Genomic DNA, 12,367 nt, shown 5'->3' with positions numbered 1-12,367 from the left:
CATAATGGGATTGTTCATCTCTGTTTAGAGGAAAAGCCTGGGAGGTTTTCTGCTGGAGAGATGGCTCCATCAGCTGAAGGTTTACTGTCTTTGAATATAACATTGAGTCTGTCCATCAGTGTAATGGAATCAAAGCCTTTGTTCCAGCATGTGCTCCTCTCTCTCTCCTCTGCAGGTCGTTTTTTCGCATGTCCCTCTGGCTGGGTCAGATATAAGAGCAGCTGCTATCAGTTAGTGAGCTCCAGCAGATCCTGGAGCAGTGCTGCGGTACTTTACATTCTTTATTAAGACACACTTTTACTAATTTTTAAGTGTATTTCTTTGCTGTACATCTGAAAAACTCACATTCACTAACATTGAAATGTCCATTCTGGCTCCTTCCAGGCCCACTGTGCCAGTCTGGGAGCCTCCTTGGCTTCAGTCCATGATCAGTTTGATTACAGTTTCCTCCAGGAGCTCACCAGGAGAGCAGGATACACCATCTCCTGGATGGGAGGATTCTACTTCCAGGTTATTAGACCCTCATACATATTTTATAAAAGCCACTATATCAGATGAATCACCATCCTAGATAGGCTGCATCAGCATAAAAATATGAAAATTGTGGACAGAAATCTCCAGTCGAAGTCTGCTGCTTGTTAGACTTGCTGTGTCTTGTGTCCAGGGCTGGAGGTGGGTGGACCAGAGCTCCTTCAGCTACACGTACTGGAGTACAGTGAATTCTGCCAGCAGCTACCCATGCGTCTACCTTAGAGTCTCTGGTAAGAGCACATTGCCATCTGTCACTGCAACTTTAGTTACATTCAGCTAATGATACTCCTGATTTAAGGGAGTGCATTTCAGTTTATTTTAATGATGATAAATGATTACAGTTAATATTTAGCTCATGTAGTGTTGATGAATGAACATTTTCTATTGCAGGGGGCTGGTCCAATCATGCCTGCAGTAATACATGGCCGTCTATCTGCATGAAGAGGACTGACACCTGCTAACCCTGACACCAGGATACAGCTGTGTGTGCTGATCTTAATCATATTCATTGCAATGTGGTGCAGGACATTTAGGATTGGTGTTCGCATAAAAACTTAGCTTTGAGTTCAGCAAAAAGAATCAGAGGAGTTGTATGTATTATAAGACATTATTGAATGAGATTTGTTGATGACTTCATGCTGTACATATAAAACAAACTACTGCAAAATCAGATCTGTAAAGAGGCCACCGTCCAGTTTTGATGTTTTTTAAACTTTAGAATATGTGTTTTACATAAACATTGTATTAGAAATTGAAATACATGTCAAATAATAAACAATGTTTGATGGACTAAGTTATTCTTGTGCCGTATTTGCACCTGATAGCAAATGTTACCTACTTGGTGTCCTAGTATGGATGCTAAATGGAATAAAAATTACTACCTACCCGGTATCTTGCCAAAGCGTATAATACACACACTGGTCCACTGTGGCAGTGTCATATTTTCAACACATGCTCATTCTGTGCTAAAGTTAGCAATAACAAATATGCAACATCTGGTTACACTAAGATTGTAAGTTATGTTACGTATCCAACTAAAAATAAGTCAGTGTCTTGTGTGAAACCAAAAGTCAACATTGGCTTATATAATGTAAATTCAATTACATAGCTAATGTACTTACTTTAACCCAAACAATGGTCTATTCTTAAATTATTAAACTATTTATTGCTTTCAGTTTTTTTTCAGTTGTAACTAAAACTTTAACTTGTTGTTTTTCTGTACAATGAAATCCTAAATTCACTATAACTACATCAGTATTTTTATGCGTGTTATTATATGAAATACAATCAATCCACTTTGCCTCTTACTACCGAAAGGTGTGCACTTATATACACACATGCAGCAAGATGAATGGAATTAGGTTTGTAGGAAATTAATGAATGATGGCCAGGATGGAGTAGGTTTTACTGTGATTGAAGGAGGTGGATAGATTTTTCATAGAGATGCAATTTATACGTTTTTCCAGTGTGTAATATTTATGTTGTTACTTGATTTCCGGAGAACTGTAAGGTATTTTTTTCTGCTGGAGGACCAATTCTGTATTTCTATAGAAATATTTCAAAAAGCACCTTTGTCTAAAAATATTTTTCCTTTTACTGAAATTCTCTCTAAAACCACCAGTGAGGTGTGATGCTGAGGTTATTTGTGACTATTTAGGCACTTCCCCCTGTGCAAGAGAAGCAAACATTGGCTTGCCCAAAAAGGTGCCATTGATTACACTCCACAAGCATTGTCACATATTCTCCATATTTAGAGTGATTTAAAAGAACGTTCAAAAGGTTTTAAGAGCAACTGAGATCCAAGATTTTCTCACCCTAAGCACCTGTTGTTAAGAGTTTATGGTCTGCACATGAACATTATTAGACCTAGTCATTCATTTGGAAAGCCTGAAATGTCAAATTTAATAATATTATGTCATACTAGAGCTTAAGTTTCAACTTGGTGACTAAAACTGACTGAAACTAAATCAAAATCAGATGCCAAAGTAAACACTGCATTGAAGACTTTTTGTTCAGTATTAAAGCTATAATCTGTAACGTTTCTGCATTAAACAGTCTAAAACTATGTTCTATATGTAGTTGTGTACTTCCATTATCCCAAATGTTTCCAACAATGTTCAAACTCAGAGAAATCTGTCATTTTATTCAGATAACGCTGGTGTCATATCCCCTTTGTGCCTGCGTCAGTGTTGTGGTTGTCTGCCAGAAGCTGTCATACATTGACTTTTTATCCAGTCTGAAGCCACATTGTTACCATCCACTGTTTAGATCTTGGTGCTTTTTAACTCTAGATTTGAACCTGATGAAGGATTTTAGTTATAGGACGTCTGGATCTTAAGTTATCAGAGAAGAAGAAAAAGCTGAGCTAACGTTGGCAGCACCTCGGCTCGCAGCACAATTTGTCCAACTGTGTGGGTGAAACAGCAATTTTTAAGGTGGAACTGTTTTATTCAGTGTTTTTAGCGGTTTTAATCAGCGTGAGGAGGAGAACTCTGTGGATAATTGGGCTTCCGGTAGAAACCTCCTGAACCATGAACACTGAAGGAATCCTAACCGCGATAAGCTGACTTGCAATGACCGCAATGGTGGTAAAGACAACAACTCCCATGATCCCATCTACTTCACATCATCATCAAACATCGTCATCTTTTGCTATTGTTTTGATGTTAGACACCCTAGTGGCAGAAATTACACATTGTATGTTGAATTAATACATCAGAAGATATTTCAACAGTTTATTTGAAGATCATCAAAAACACACAGACTTGATTCCCAACACACATCAGAAGATGTTCAGTTTATAAATCATGATCACAAAATGAAGAATGCCATGAAGTATTCAAAACCTTTAACCTTCAGTGAAAGCATGCGTATAAAGCCATCACAACACAATTATTCTTCTACATTTGATCCCTGATCAGCAATTTCATCCAGTTAAAATCCTAGCATCTTTTTCTCCTTCTTTCAATCCCTCCTTTTATTACTACAGGACAGTGACATCACATAAATCAGCCTTTAGGTCATCCTCCTGTGGAGAGCTGACTAGTGCTATCTCTTCTGAGCCTACCTTTTTATCACCACAGCTCTCTCCTTCCCCGGCACTTTGGCCTCCCTCACTCTCACTGCTTGTTTCCTCCTCGTACTTGTTCCCACTCTGCTTCCTCTCCTCTACCTCTCGTCTGCTCTCCCCTGGTTTGTCCTCCTCCGTAATGGAGGAGTCATCACTGTCGCTGTCGTCCTCGTCTTCCCCTTTGCCTTCGTTTCTTGCTCTACAACCCCATCCATTTCCCTTGTCATCCATCCTCTGTCCACCATCTTCACCTTGACTTCCCTCTGCTTCCTCATCATCTTCCCCTCCTGTCTTCCCCCCTGGCCAGAGGCGAAGCCCCATCTGGTGCTCTAGGTTACCGATGGCTGCCCTCAGCCTGTGCCTCACACCCAGTAGGAGCCTTGGGACAGACTTGTCTTGGCCTAAATCCCCCTTCCTCATGGTCTCAAGGAATCCCACAATCAGCGCCACAGCTATGATGGCCAAAGGAATCCAAAGGACTATTAACTTTTTTTCCTTAGATTTCTTGGCTTCAGGGGTTGTCCTTATGGTCGGTGCTGCGGAGGACTTTGGAGGAAGTTGGGCGGTTGTTTGGAAACTTGATGTCACTGTGGATGATGAATTAATTACCTCTGTTCCCATGACAAACTGAGTCTTGTTAGATGCAGAATCAAATGTATAATTCACAGTCATGGAAAGAGTCGAGAGGGTGGTGTTGCTGTTGTTTGTTTGATGAGCAGCAGAAGATGCAGGGATCAGGAGAACTGACATGAATACAGTCAGAACTAGGATGGCCTTGGTCTCCATGGTGACTGTATGGGCAGTAAAAAGACAAAAAAACAGAAATGCCAGTTAGAATAATGGCAGCACGCTATAAAGACACATTATTATACAATAATATGAAGTACTGTTCTAGAGGGGGGGAAAAGCAGCAACAGAAAGAATACAAACAAGATCAGATACAGCAGTAATTTGCAACCATAATTATCACTGACAAAACAAAGTGACTTCATGTAATTTGGGATGTGTCAGCAGTTAATAAGCTAGCTGAAAAGTTCCACTACTTTCACTACCACGTTGCAGCATCACCAATAGTGTTATTTTACAACTATCTTAGGAACATTGCTGTTATGTACTGTAGCCTGCTGTATCATCACAACCTCCCTCTCTGGATGAATCTAACGAAACATAAAGCAATAGAAATTCCCTAAATATACACAGTAGGCCTATATATAATCATCCTGCATTAAACAGTATGCAGTTTTAAGAGCTACACTGTAAAACCAGATGAGAATTTAACTCAAAACACTTCTGAAACTGATGAACAAACATTCTCACTTAAAATTACTAAAGCTACTTAATCAAGAATATTTTTTTATTTTACTACTTACAAAGTGTAGTTAGTTTTACTTAATTTTTTTGGTGTAATCAGTTTCAACCACTTGAGTTAAATTAACTTATCTGGTTTTTCAGTGTTGTAGAGCCAGCGTCAGGGAAAAGAAAACACTGAATTTGTAAAAAGCTGTATAAAAGGCTTCTAAAAATATCTCTCTGATCAATATTCTCAGGAAATAATCTGCTCAAAATTAATCTAAATCACTTGATTTCCACAAACTTCCTTCATTTAATTTTTATATTTGTATACATTATCCCTTTTTATTGTCTCTATTTTTATCTTTAGGGCACTAAGGACACTATTGCAATGCAAGGAATTATTATTATTTTTCTGCCAGAAGAATCTCAGTTTTGGAAGCCTTAGCATGTTCAAAAACTCATGAAATTTGGCACAAAATTTAAAGGTAGGGGAAATTTAAGTATTCTTTTGGTCCCACACATGTGCGTTGCAAAATGGCTAAGCCATGTCCCCTAGAATCAGCCCCCAAGACCGACCGACATATATGAAAATTGGTACACAAGTGTATCATGTTCAGACAAGCAAAAACGGCTGTCCAATCTCCACCAAACTTCATAGGTTTGATGAGAGTGCCACCCTGAACACATCTACATGCCAATATCCATTCATAGTGCCCCCCTTCTGGCAACAAGAAGTAAATCTTGTGTGGCCAGATCATTTGGCTCAGTTCACCAAGAAGAGCTGGCTCTTTCGGCTACCAAACGGCTCTTCATTTTACCATATTCAATACATCTTTTGTACTGAAGTATTCAAAAGTAAAAATGTAATTTTCTAATATCAATAAATTGCTGTAGCCAATTGTTTTCATTCCATTTACAGACCCTTGTAACTCTCTGAAACCACCCAATGAATACACTAACCTGCTTGTAGAACCATTCTGCTAGAAAAAGCAAATAGAAGCACCTATAAAAAGCATAAAAATTCATCATATCATTCTGCCTCTTTGAGCCGGCTTGTTCACGACCGACACATCACTACTACACATGGCATGCTGCCGCATGAGGTGACCACAGCACACCCTGACATGCGTGGACTGCGAAGGCCCAATCATCGCTGCTTGCAGCTTTAATTATTTATATTTTGTATTTGTTTATTGTTATGCACCAATTTACCAAGGTAAATCACTTCACTATGTGAAAATCTATAGATTAGTGGGGAAGCTCTACTGTGTCACACATCTCTTCACTACGTCACTCACATGAGCACACCTTGGAGAATGCTAGCAGCTTACTGTTCTTGGTATTTTTTGCAGTCTAAAAGTAGAAATCCAAATTAGTTAGGTTGAGAAATTATGGGTGGATTTGATTTCAAATGTCCTCAGACAGAAGAAGGTCAACCCTGCAAATATTTCATCAACCTGGGGTTGCAGATCTATTGAGCACAACCCCTTGTGGGAAACAGGTTGAAATTTGGTGCAGGTTGCACCTAACCACAGAACCATTTTGGCTATCCTTCTGATAACATCTAGGTTTAGACGCATTGAAATGTTTGCAGGACTAAAATAAATAAATAATATATATAATGTTACATAATAAATAAAATGTTACTGAGTATAAATTCATACCCTAACAGAGTACTTTTATAGTTAACCTGAAAGGAACCTATCGTGATGTCACCAATTGGTTTATGGAGTATTGTTTTGAAGCCTCCACGTTTTGGCCGCTGCTATGACAGTTAGACGGAGCCAGTGCGAACCAGCGGACATGACGTACTGCGTGTTGATCTGCTCTGATAATGCTCATAAATGAACTGAAAAATTGGCTCATTCTCCATTAGAGTGAATGGTATCGGTGTGTTATTGTAGCCAACAGAGCTGCCCCCTTCTGGCCATTACACAGAATGCAGGTTTTAAGATACTTCCGTGTTGGTTATACTTTTCAGACCCGGAAGGTCTGTCCATTATATAAACTGTCAATGCCTGAAGGTTGAGTTTGGACAATAAGTGACACAATGTTATGTAGAATTTCTATCTACTGCATATGCCTAACATCTTCACATATTAGTGAATGAAGCCCAGTGAAAATCATATACACTGCCCTGTACATTGCATATTTGAACTCAAGCATGTACACATTTTTATTGTCTAGTTAGGGGCCGAGCCAGCGACCGCTGGGGGTCCCTATTGTATTTGCTTGCAGCTTTCATTTGCCTTGTAATTGTGACATGTAGTCTGCATTTTACATTTTTATATACTGAAATACATCACATCCCACCCCCACACTTTGCCAATATACATTTTTGCATTTTGAATATTATTTAGAAGTCTTTATACATGACTTTGTATCCTTTATTTTTCATATTTTTACTTTTTTACTTTAGAATCATATACACTGCCCTGTACATTGCATATTTGAAGTCAAGTATGTACACATTTTTATTGTCTAGTTTGCCTTGTAATTGTGACATGTAGCCTGCATTTTACATTTTTATATACTGAAATACATCACATCCCACCCCCACATTGGGCAAATATACATTTTAGCATTTTGAATATTATGTAGAGGTCTTTATCTATGAATTTGTATCCTTTATTTTTCGTATTTTTACTATTTAAAAAAAAAAGTATTGCTCAAAAGCCTTTTTAGCAGCATGCTGCCCTGCATTTCATTGCACTTGGTCAGGTATAGGAGGGCATAAAGAGCACAGTGCAACAGCCCACTTTTTAAATGAGTCACTCTCTCTGAATGACAAAACACTGTATATGTAAAACAGTGCACTAATATGAAAACTCCACCTAGAGCCCGCTGCCATCTTCAGGACGGTGTTTGTGATGCTTACATTTGATGACAGTAGAATATAATACATAGAAAAACAAGCCTTTCATACATAACGTTTATATATGCTGCCCAGTTTCATCTCTCAAGCACAAAAACACCAGACAGGTAAACATAACACTCGCACCAAGGGGCTCAGGATGTGGTTGCGTCTGTGTGCCTTGTACCTGAAATAACAGGAAATCAGGTTTTGCAGCTACCTGCAACTGGTCTGCATTTATGAGCAACTGCCAATAAGCACGGAGTTCTGTAACGGGCATCGTTGCACCACTGCATCAATACATCATATTCAGTGTGGGGGAAATGCTTAACCATTGTAAACCATGAGCTGTTTTAAATGTGACTCCAAAGCCTGATATCAAAGCCATTGTAGTTTCATTCCTAATCAGATATTTCTTCAGATATATCCTAACTGCTTTTACCCTGCTGACTGACAAGTGAGTAAATCATTTGTGAGTGAGTCTTTGTTTAAAAGTCAATTACAACACTAATGTAACACTGTCAAAGGCAACTAACACCCACTTTATAAAGAAATCATACCTTCAGTCATTCTGGTAGGAGGTAATGAGTAATCTCTGTACGCTTTTAGCCGGACTAGTGACTCTAAACGATGGTTGCATCATGTTTTGTATTTTACGTAGTACATTTTTCTGACACATAAAGCCTTAGGTTTGACCTAATTTTTTACACATTTTCTAAATGAATTTTCTTTGTATTACTGGAATATTTAAATTATGGGAAAAAAGTTGCTGTTTCCCCTGATCTGTTATTTATTTTTTCATTTGATATGTATGGATTCAGTCAATCACACGCGGTGAAAGGAAGTAAGTAAAATAAGGAGGTTAAGAGAGAGAACTCATGAATTAGGGGAGGGCTGAGCGTGAGCGGAGGGTCAAAGGGTTGACCAGGCAGGATATTTAAATAAAAGAGATAATGGAAATCAAATTAAAAAAGTCGATGGATTCCAATTTTAAGAAACGTGAGCGGCAGCAGCAAAAGAATGGAGTCAGAATAAGAGGGAAACATCATTAGCAAAGAACCAAACATTTCAGTTTATGTGAGTTGCTGAAGAAATCATAATGAAAAGAGTGTTTACTTACTCGCTGAGCTGATTATCCAGTCAGGTGATGAGATAAAGAGAATTAATATAGTGAAAGAGTGATGGAAGTGAAGCTATAGACGAGGATGTGAGGAGAGTGTTAGTAAGTAAAAGTAAAAAATTAGGCACGTGAAAGGTGAGGAAGGGAGGAAGGGAGGGAGGTAACGGGGGAGGGTCGGGGAACAACAGTCAGTCAGTTCAGTGACATTTTATTTTTCTGTCCTACAAACACAGTGATTATATAGCATGGACACTTTAAGGGGTGGCAGAATATATGCTGATTTAATCACAAATAAAAACATATATAAATATTTGATTGGAAAAGCCCCCAGTTCAAGATATTTGAACTCAAAAACATTACTGTGGCACATTAGTAAAGCACTGATATCTAAAGGTGGCATTAGAAATCAATACAATGTTTTATTTCCAAATCTTCTAAATATATATATTTTTTTCATTTAACTTAAGCCTATCGATGAGTAAATTCGTCAATTTGGTCATAACAAATCATCATATGTGACGCGTTCCATCAAATGAGTCGGACGTCGCAGCGGCCCGTTTGTGTAGAAACACGTTTTTACAAGAAAATACAATTTTGGGCTATTTTCAGTTTTTACATGTTTCTAATTAAATAAAGTCTCAGCTTTAATACAATGTCAAAATTAATGTAAAATACAAAGGATAAATATAGCTAGCATAAATAAAACGAAACAGGTGTCAGATTTCAAAACACCGGCTAGCGTGTTTGTGTCATCTGCGTCATCTGTGAACTGTCAGTTTAGTTTAGTTTAGATAAAGCATTTTGAATTGTAAGTTTATTTATTTGAATATAAACTGTTTATAAATGTCTTTCAATTCATTTGGAATATGGTGGAATGTTGATTGCTATCTTTAGAGCCCTTTTTCTCAAAAACAAGGTTTGGTGACAGTCAACCTTCGGAGTGTGTCTCATACAATTTTGGAGTAGAAAAATAATTTTGGTATCGCCATAAAGCTGAGACTTTCCTCTTTACAGCCATGAAGAAAACTCAAAATGTTTCTGGGTCAAAGTGACTCAAAATGATGGAGCAGGTCACATATTATACGTCTTAATGTGTGAATGTGTATGAATGTTAGTTTCTGTTCGATGGACTTTGCCATCACTGTGTGAATGTGTGTGAAAGGGTGAATGTGGCACGTAGTGTAAAAGCGCTTTGAGTGGTCGGAAGACTAGAAAGGAAGGCTATACAAGTACAGGTCCATTTACCATTCCATTTTCCATATATACATTACACTGAAGAGATTAGCCTACAAGCTAAACCAGAATACATATTTGAAATTCTGCACTCACATGCATTGTATTTCACTGTTAAAATACACAAATAGATGTGTGTCATGGTCAATTCTATTAAGAATGTTTGATTTTATATTCTTCATGTCAGCTGGGCTTCAGCTGTCCTGATTTCTAAGTCTTTCTGTATCCATTTTTAATGACTTTCTCCTTTTTTTTACTTGGATTTATAAAGCACTAGTATTGGTGGTAGAAAAAGGTTTTGGCTTTGATTTTCATCTGTTGTTTATAATAAATAGTGTATTAGACCATAATAAAGATGTATATAATATGTTCAAGCCAGCTGACTACAGCTAAAGTACAAAAGGTAACTGCAGATACTGCCACTATACAGTAACACATGTAGGCCAACAGGTGAGATTTTATCAATCTAGGTTATGAAATATATCTGGTAACTGGAGGTTGCAACAGTTCTTTGAGGTTTGGCACAGCCTATTAATGTTTAAGACACAAAACAAAAACTGATGACTCATCATGAAGCCTGATGTAACTTTCAATAATTCCTTGGTTTATCAGGGAAGTGTATGTGAACTACTTGGCTGACTGGAGTCTCTGTTAGGCCTTTTCCTTTTCAGGCACCTAGTTTTTAATCGTTTGGAGCATGAAAAGTTTATTTTCCTTGGGAAACAAAGTGGGTGTCTCATATTCTATAGGTCACTGTAAATTGACTGTACTTGTATAGCACCTTCCTAGTCTTTCAACCACTCAAAGTGCTTTTACACTACATGCCACATTCACCCACATTTATATAATGATGGCAAACACTCATCACAAACAGAAACTACACCCAAAATAAAGTGACAAGGTGATATGATAGGTAAAGATGATAAAGTGACAAAGTGACATTTGGCTCAGGACACAGTGTCTCCACTGTCCCTCTTGCGGCCGGAGGTAGATGAGTTAAACAGTCTAATGGCCACAGGAAGAAAAGACTTCCTCTGGCGTTCAGTGTTACATCGGGGGGGAATGAGTCTGTTGCTGATGGTGCTGCTGCTCGAGGTTAGCACCTGGTGGAAAGGGTGAGCGTTGTTGTCCAGGATACTGTGCAGTTTACCCAGCATCCTCCTCTCAGACACCACCACCAAAGAGTCCAGTTGGACCCCCAGGATGGAGCCAGCCTTCCTGATGATCGTGCTGATCTTCTTGGCGTCTGCTGCCCTCAGCCTGCTGCCCCAGCACACAACAGCAAAGAAGATGGCACTGGCTACCACCGACTGGTAGAACATCCTCAGCATGATGTTACATACGTTGAATGACCGGAGCCTCCTCAGGAAATAGAGTCAACTCTGGCCCTTCTTGTAAACAGCCTCAGTGTTCTTGGCCCAGTCCAGTTTGTTATCCAGGTATACTCCAAGGTATTTGTAATCCTGGACAACATCCACAGTCACACCGTTGATGGAGATGGGTGTGGGGGCAGATTTCCTCCTGCGGAAATCCACCACCAGCTCCTTAGTCATGGTGGAGTTGACATGCAGATGATTAGTTGCACACCACTCGACGAAGGAGTCCACAATGCCCCTGTACTCCTCCTCCTTCCCCTCACTGACACAGCCAACAATTGCAGGTGGCAGGACTCAGAGAGGAACTGAAAAGTCCGAGGTGTACAGGGTGAACAGAAAGGGGGAAAGAACAGTTCCCTGTGGAGCCCCAGTGCTGCTGACCACAGTGTCAGACACACCGTCCTGCAGTCTGACATACTGTGGTCGACCCGTCAAATAGTCCGTAATCCAGGAAACCAGGGGAGGGTACACCTGCATTGCCTTCAGCTTTCTCCCCAGCAGAGCAGGCCGGATGGTGTTGAACGCACTGCAGAAGTCCATGAACATGATTCTCACAGTGCTTCCCGGTCTGTCCAGGTGGGCGCAGGCACGATGGAGCAGGAAGATGATGGCATGCTCCACTCCTAGTCTCGGCTAGTAGGCAAACTGAAGAGGGTCCAGTGATGAGCTGACCAGGGGCCGAAGAAGTGACAGGACCAGCCTCTCCAGGGACTTCATCAGGTGAGACGTCAGCGCGACCGGTCTGTAGTTGGCGGAGGTGCTGGGAAGTGCCTTCTTCAGTACTGGTACCAGGCAGGATGTCTTCCACAGCAAAGGGCCCCTCTCCAGACTCAGGCTCCAGTTGAGATGTGCTGCAGGACTCCACTCAGCTGGGTTGTGCATGTTTTGAG

At 39.6% G+C, this 12,367-nt stretch overlaps 2 protein-coding genes across 2 annotated transcripts; one reads left to right on the top strand and one right to left on the bottom strand.

The window, feature by feature from the left end:
• The first annotated feature begins 108 nt into the window (after positions 1-108).
• Positions 109-1,320, top strand: LOC127355377 (ladderlectin-like). The gene is made up of 4 exons (XM_051386193.1): positions 109-267; positions 385-510; positions 665-761; positions 922-1,320. The coding sequence occupies exons 1-4, from the start codon at positions 124-126 to the stop codon at positions 990-992; spliced, it is 438 nt and encodes a 145-aa protein (XP_051242153.1). The 5' UTR covers positions 109-123; the 3' UTR covers positions 993-1,320.
• A 1,932-nt stretch (positions 1,321-3,252) lies between these two features.
• LOC127355355 (uncharacterized) lies at positions 3,253-9,014 on the bottom strand. Its single transcript, XM_051386160.1, has 2 exons — positions 8,869-9,014; positions 3,253-4,392 (listed from the first exon to the last, which is right to left on the bottom strand). Exon 2 carries the CDS (start codon positions 4,385-4,387, stop codon positions 3,515-3,517), a length of 873 nt encoding a protein of 290 aa, XP_051242120.1. The 5' UTR covers positions 4,388-4,392; positions 8,869-9,014; the 3' UTR covers positions 3,253-3,514.
• Positions 9,015-12,367: the final 3,353 nt, after the last annotated feature.

Source organism: Dicentrarchus labrax, unplaced genomic scaffold, assembly GCF_905237075.1.
Source record: "Dicentrarchus labrax unplaced genomic scaffold, dlabrax2021, whole genome shotgun sequence".
NCBI classification, from domain to species: Eukaryota; Metazoa; Chordata; class Actinopteri; family Moronidae; genus Dicentrarchus; species Dicentrarchus labrax.
The sequence above is the reverse complement of the archived record's forward strand: the minus strand, read 5'-3'. Positions and strand labels throughout refer to the sequence as shown.

Coding starts and splice junctions, on each gene's coding strand:
- LOC127355377 (XM_051386193.1), top strand. CDS start 124: ATGGAATCAAAGCCTTTGTTCCAGCATGTGCTCCTCTCTCTCTCCTCT. Junction 268..384: donor GATCCTGGAGCAGTGCTGCG/GTACTTTACATT, acceptor GGCTCCTTCCAG/GCCCACTGTGCCAGTCTGGG. Junction 762..921: donor CGTCTACCTTAGAGTCTCTG/GTAAGAGCACAT, acceptor TTTCTATTGCAG/GGGGCTGGTCCAATCATGCC.
- LOC127355355 (XM_051386160.1), bottom strand. CDS start 4,387: ATGGAGACCAAGGCCATCCTAGTTCTGACTGTATTCATGTCAGTTCTC.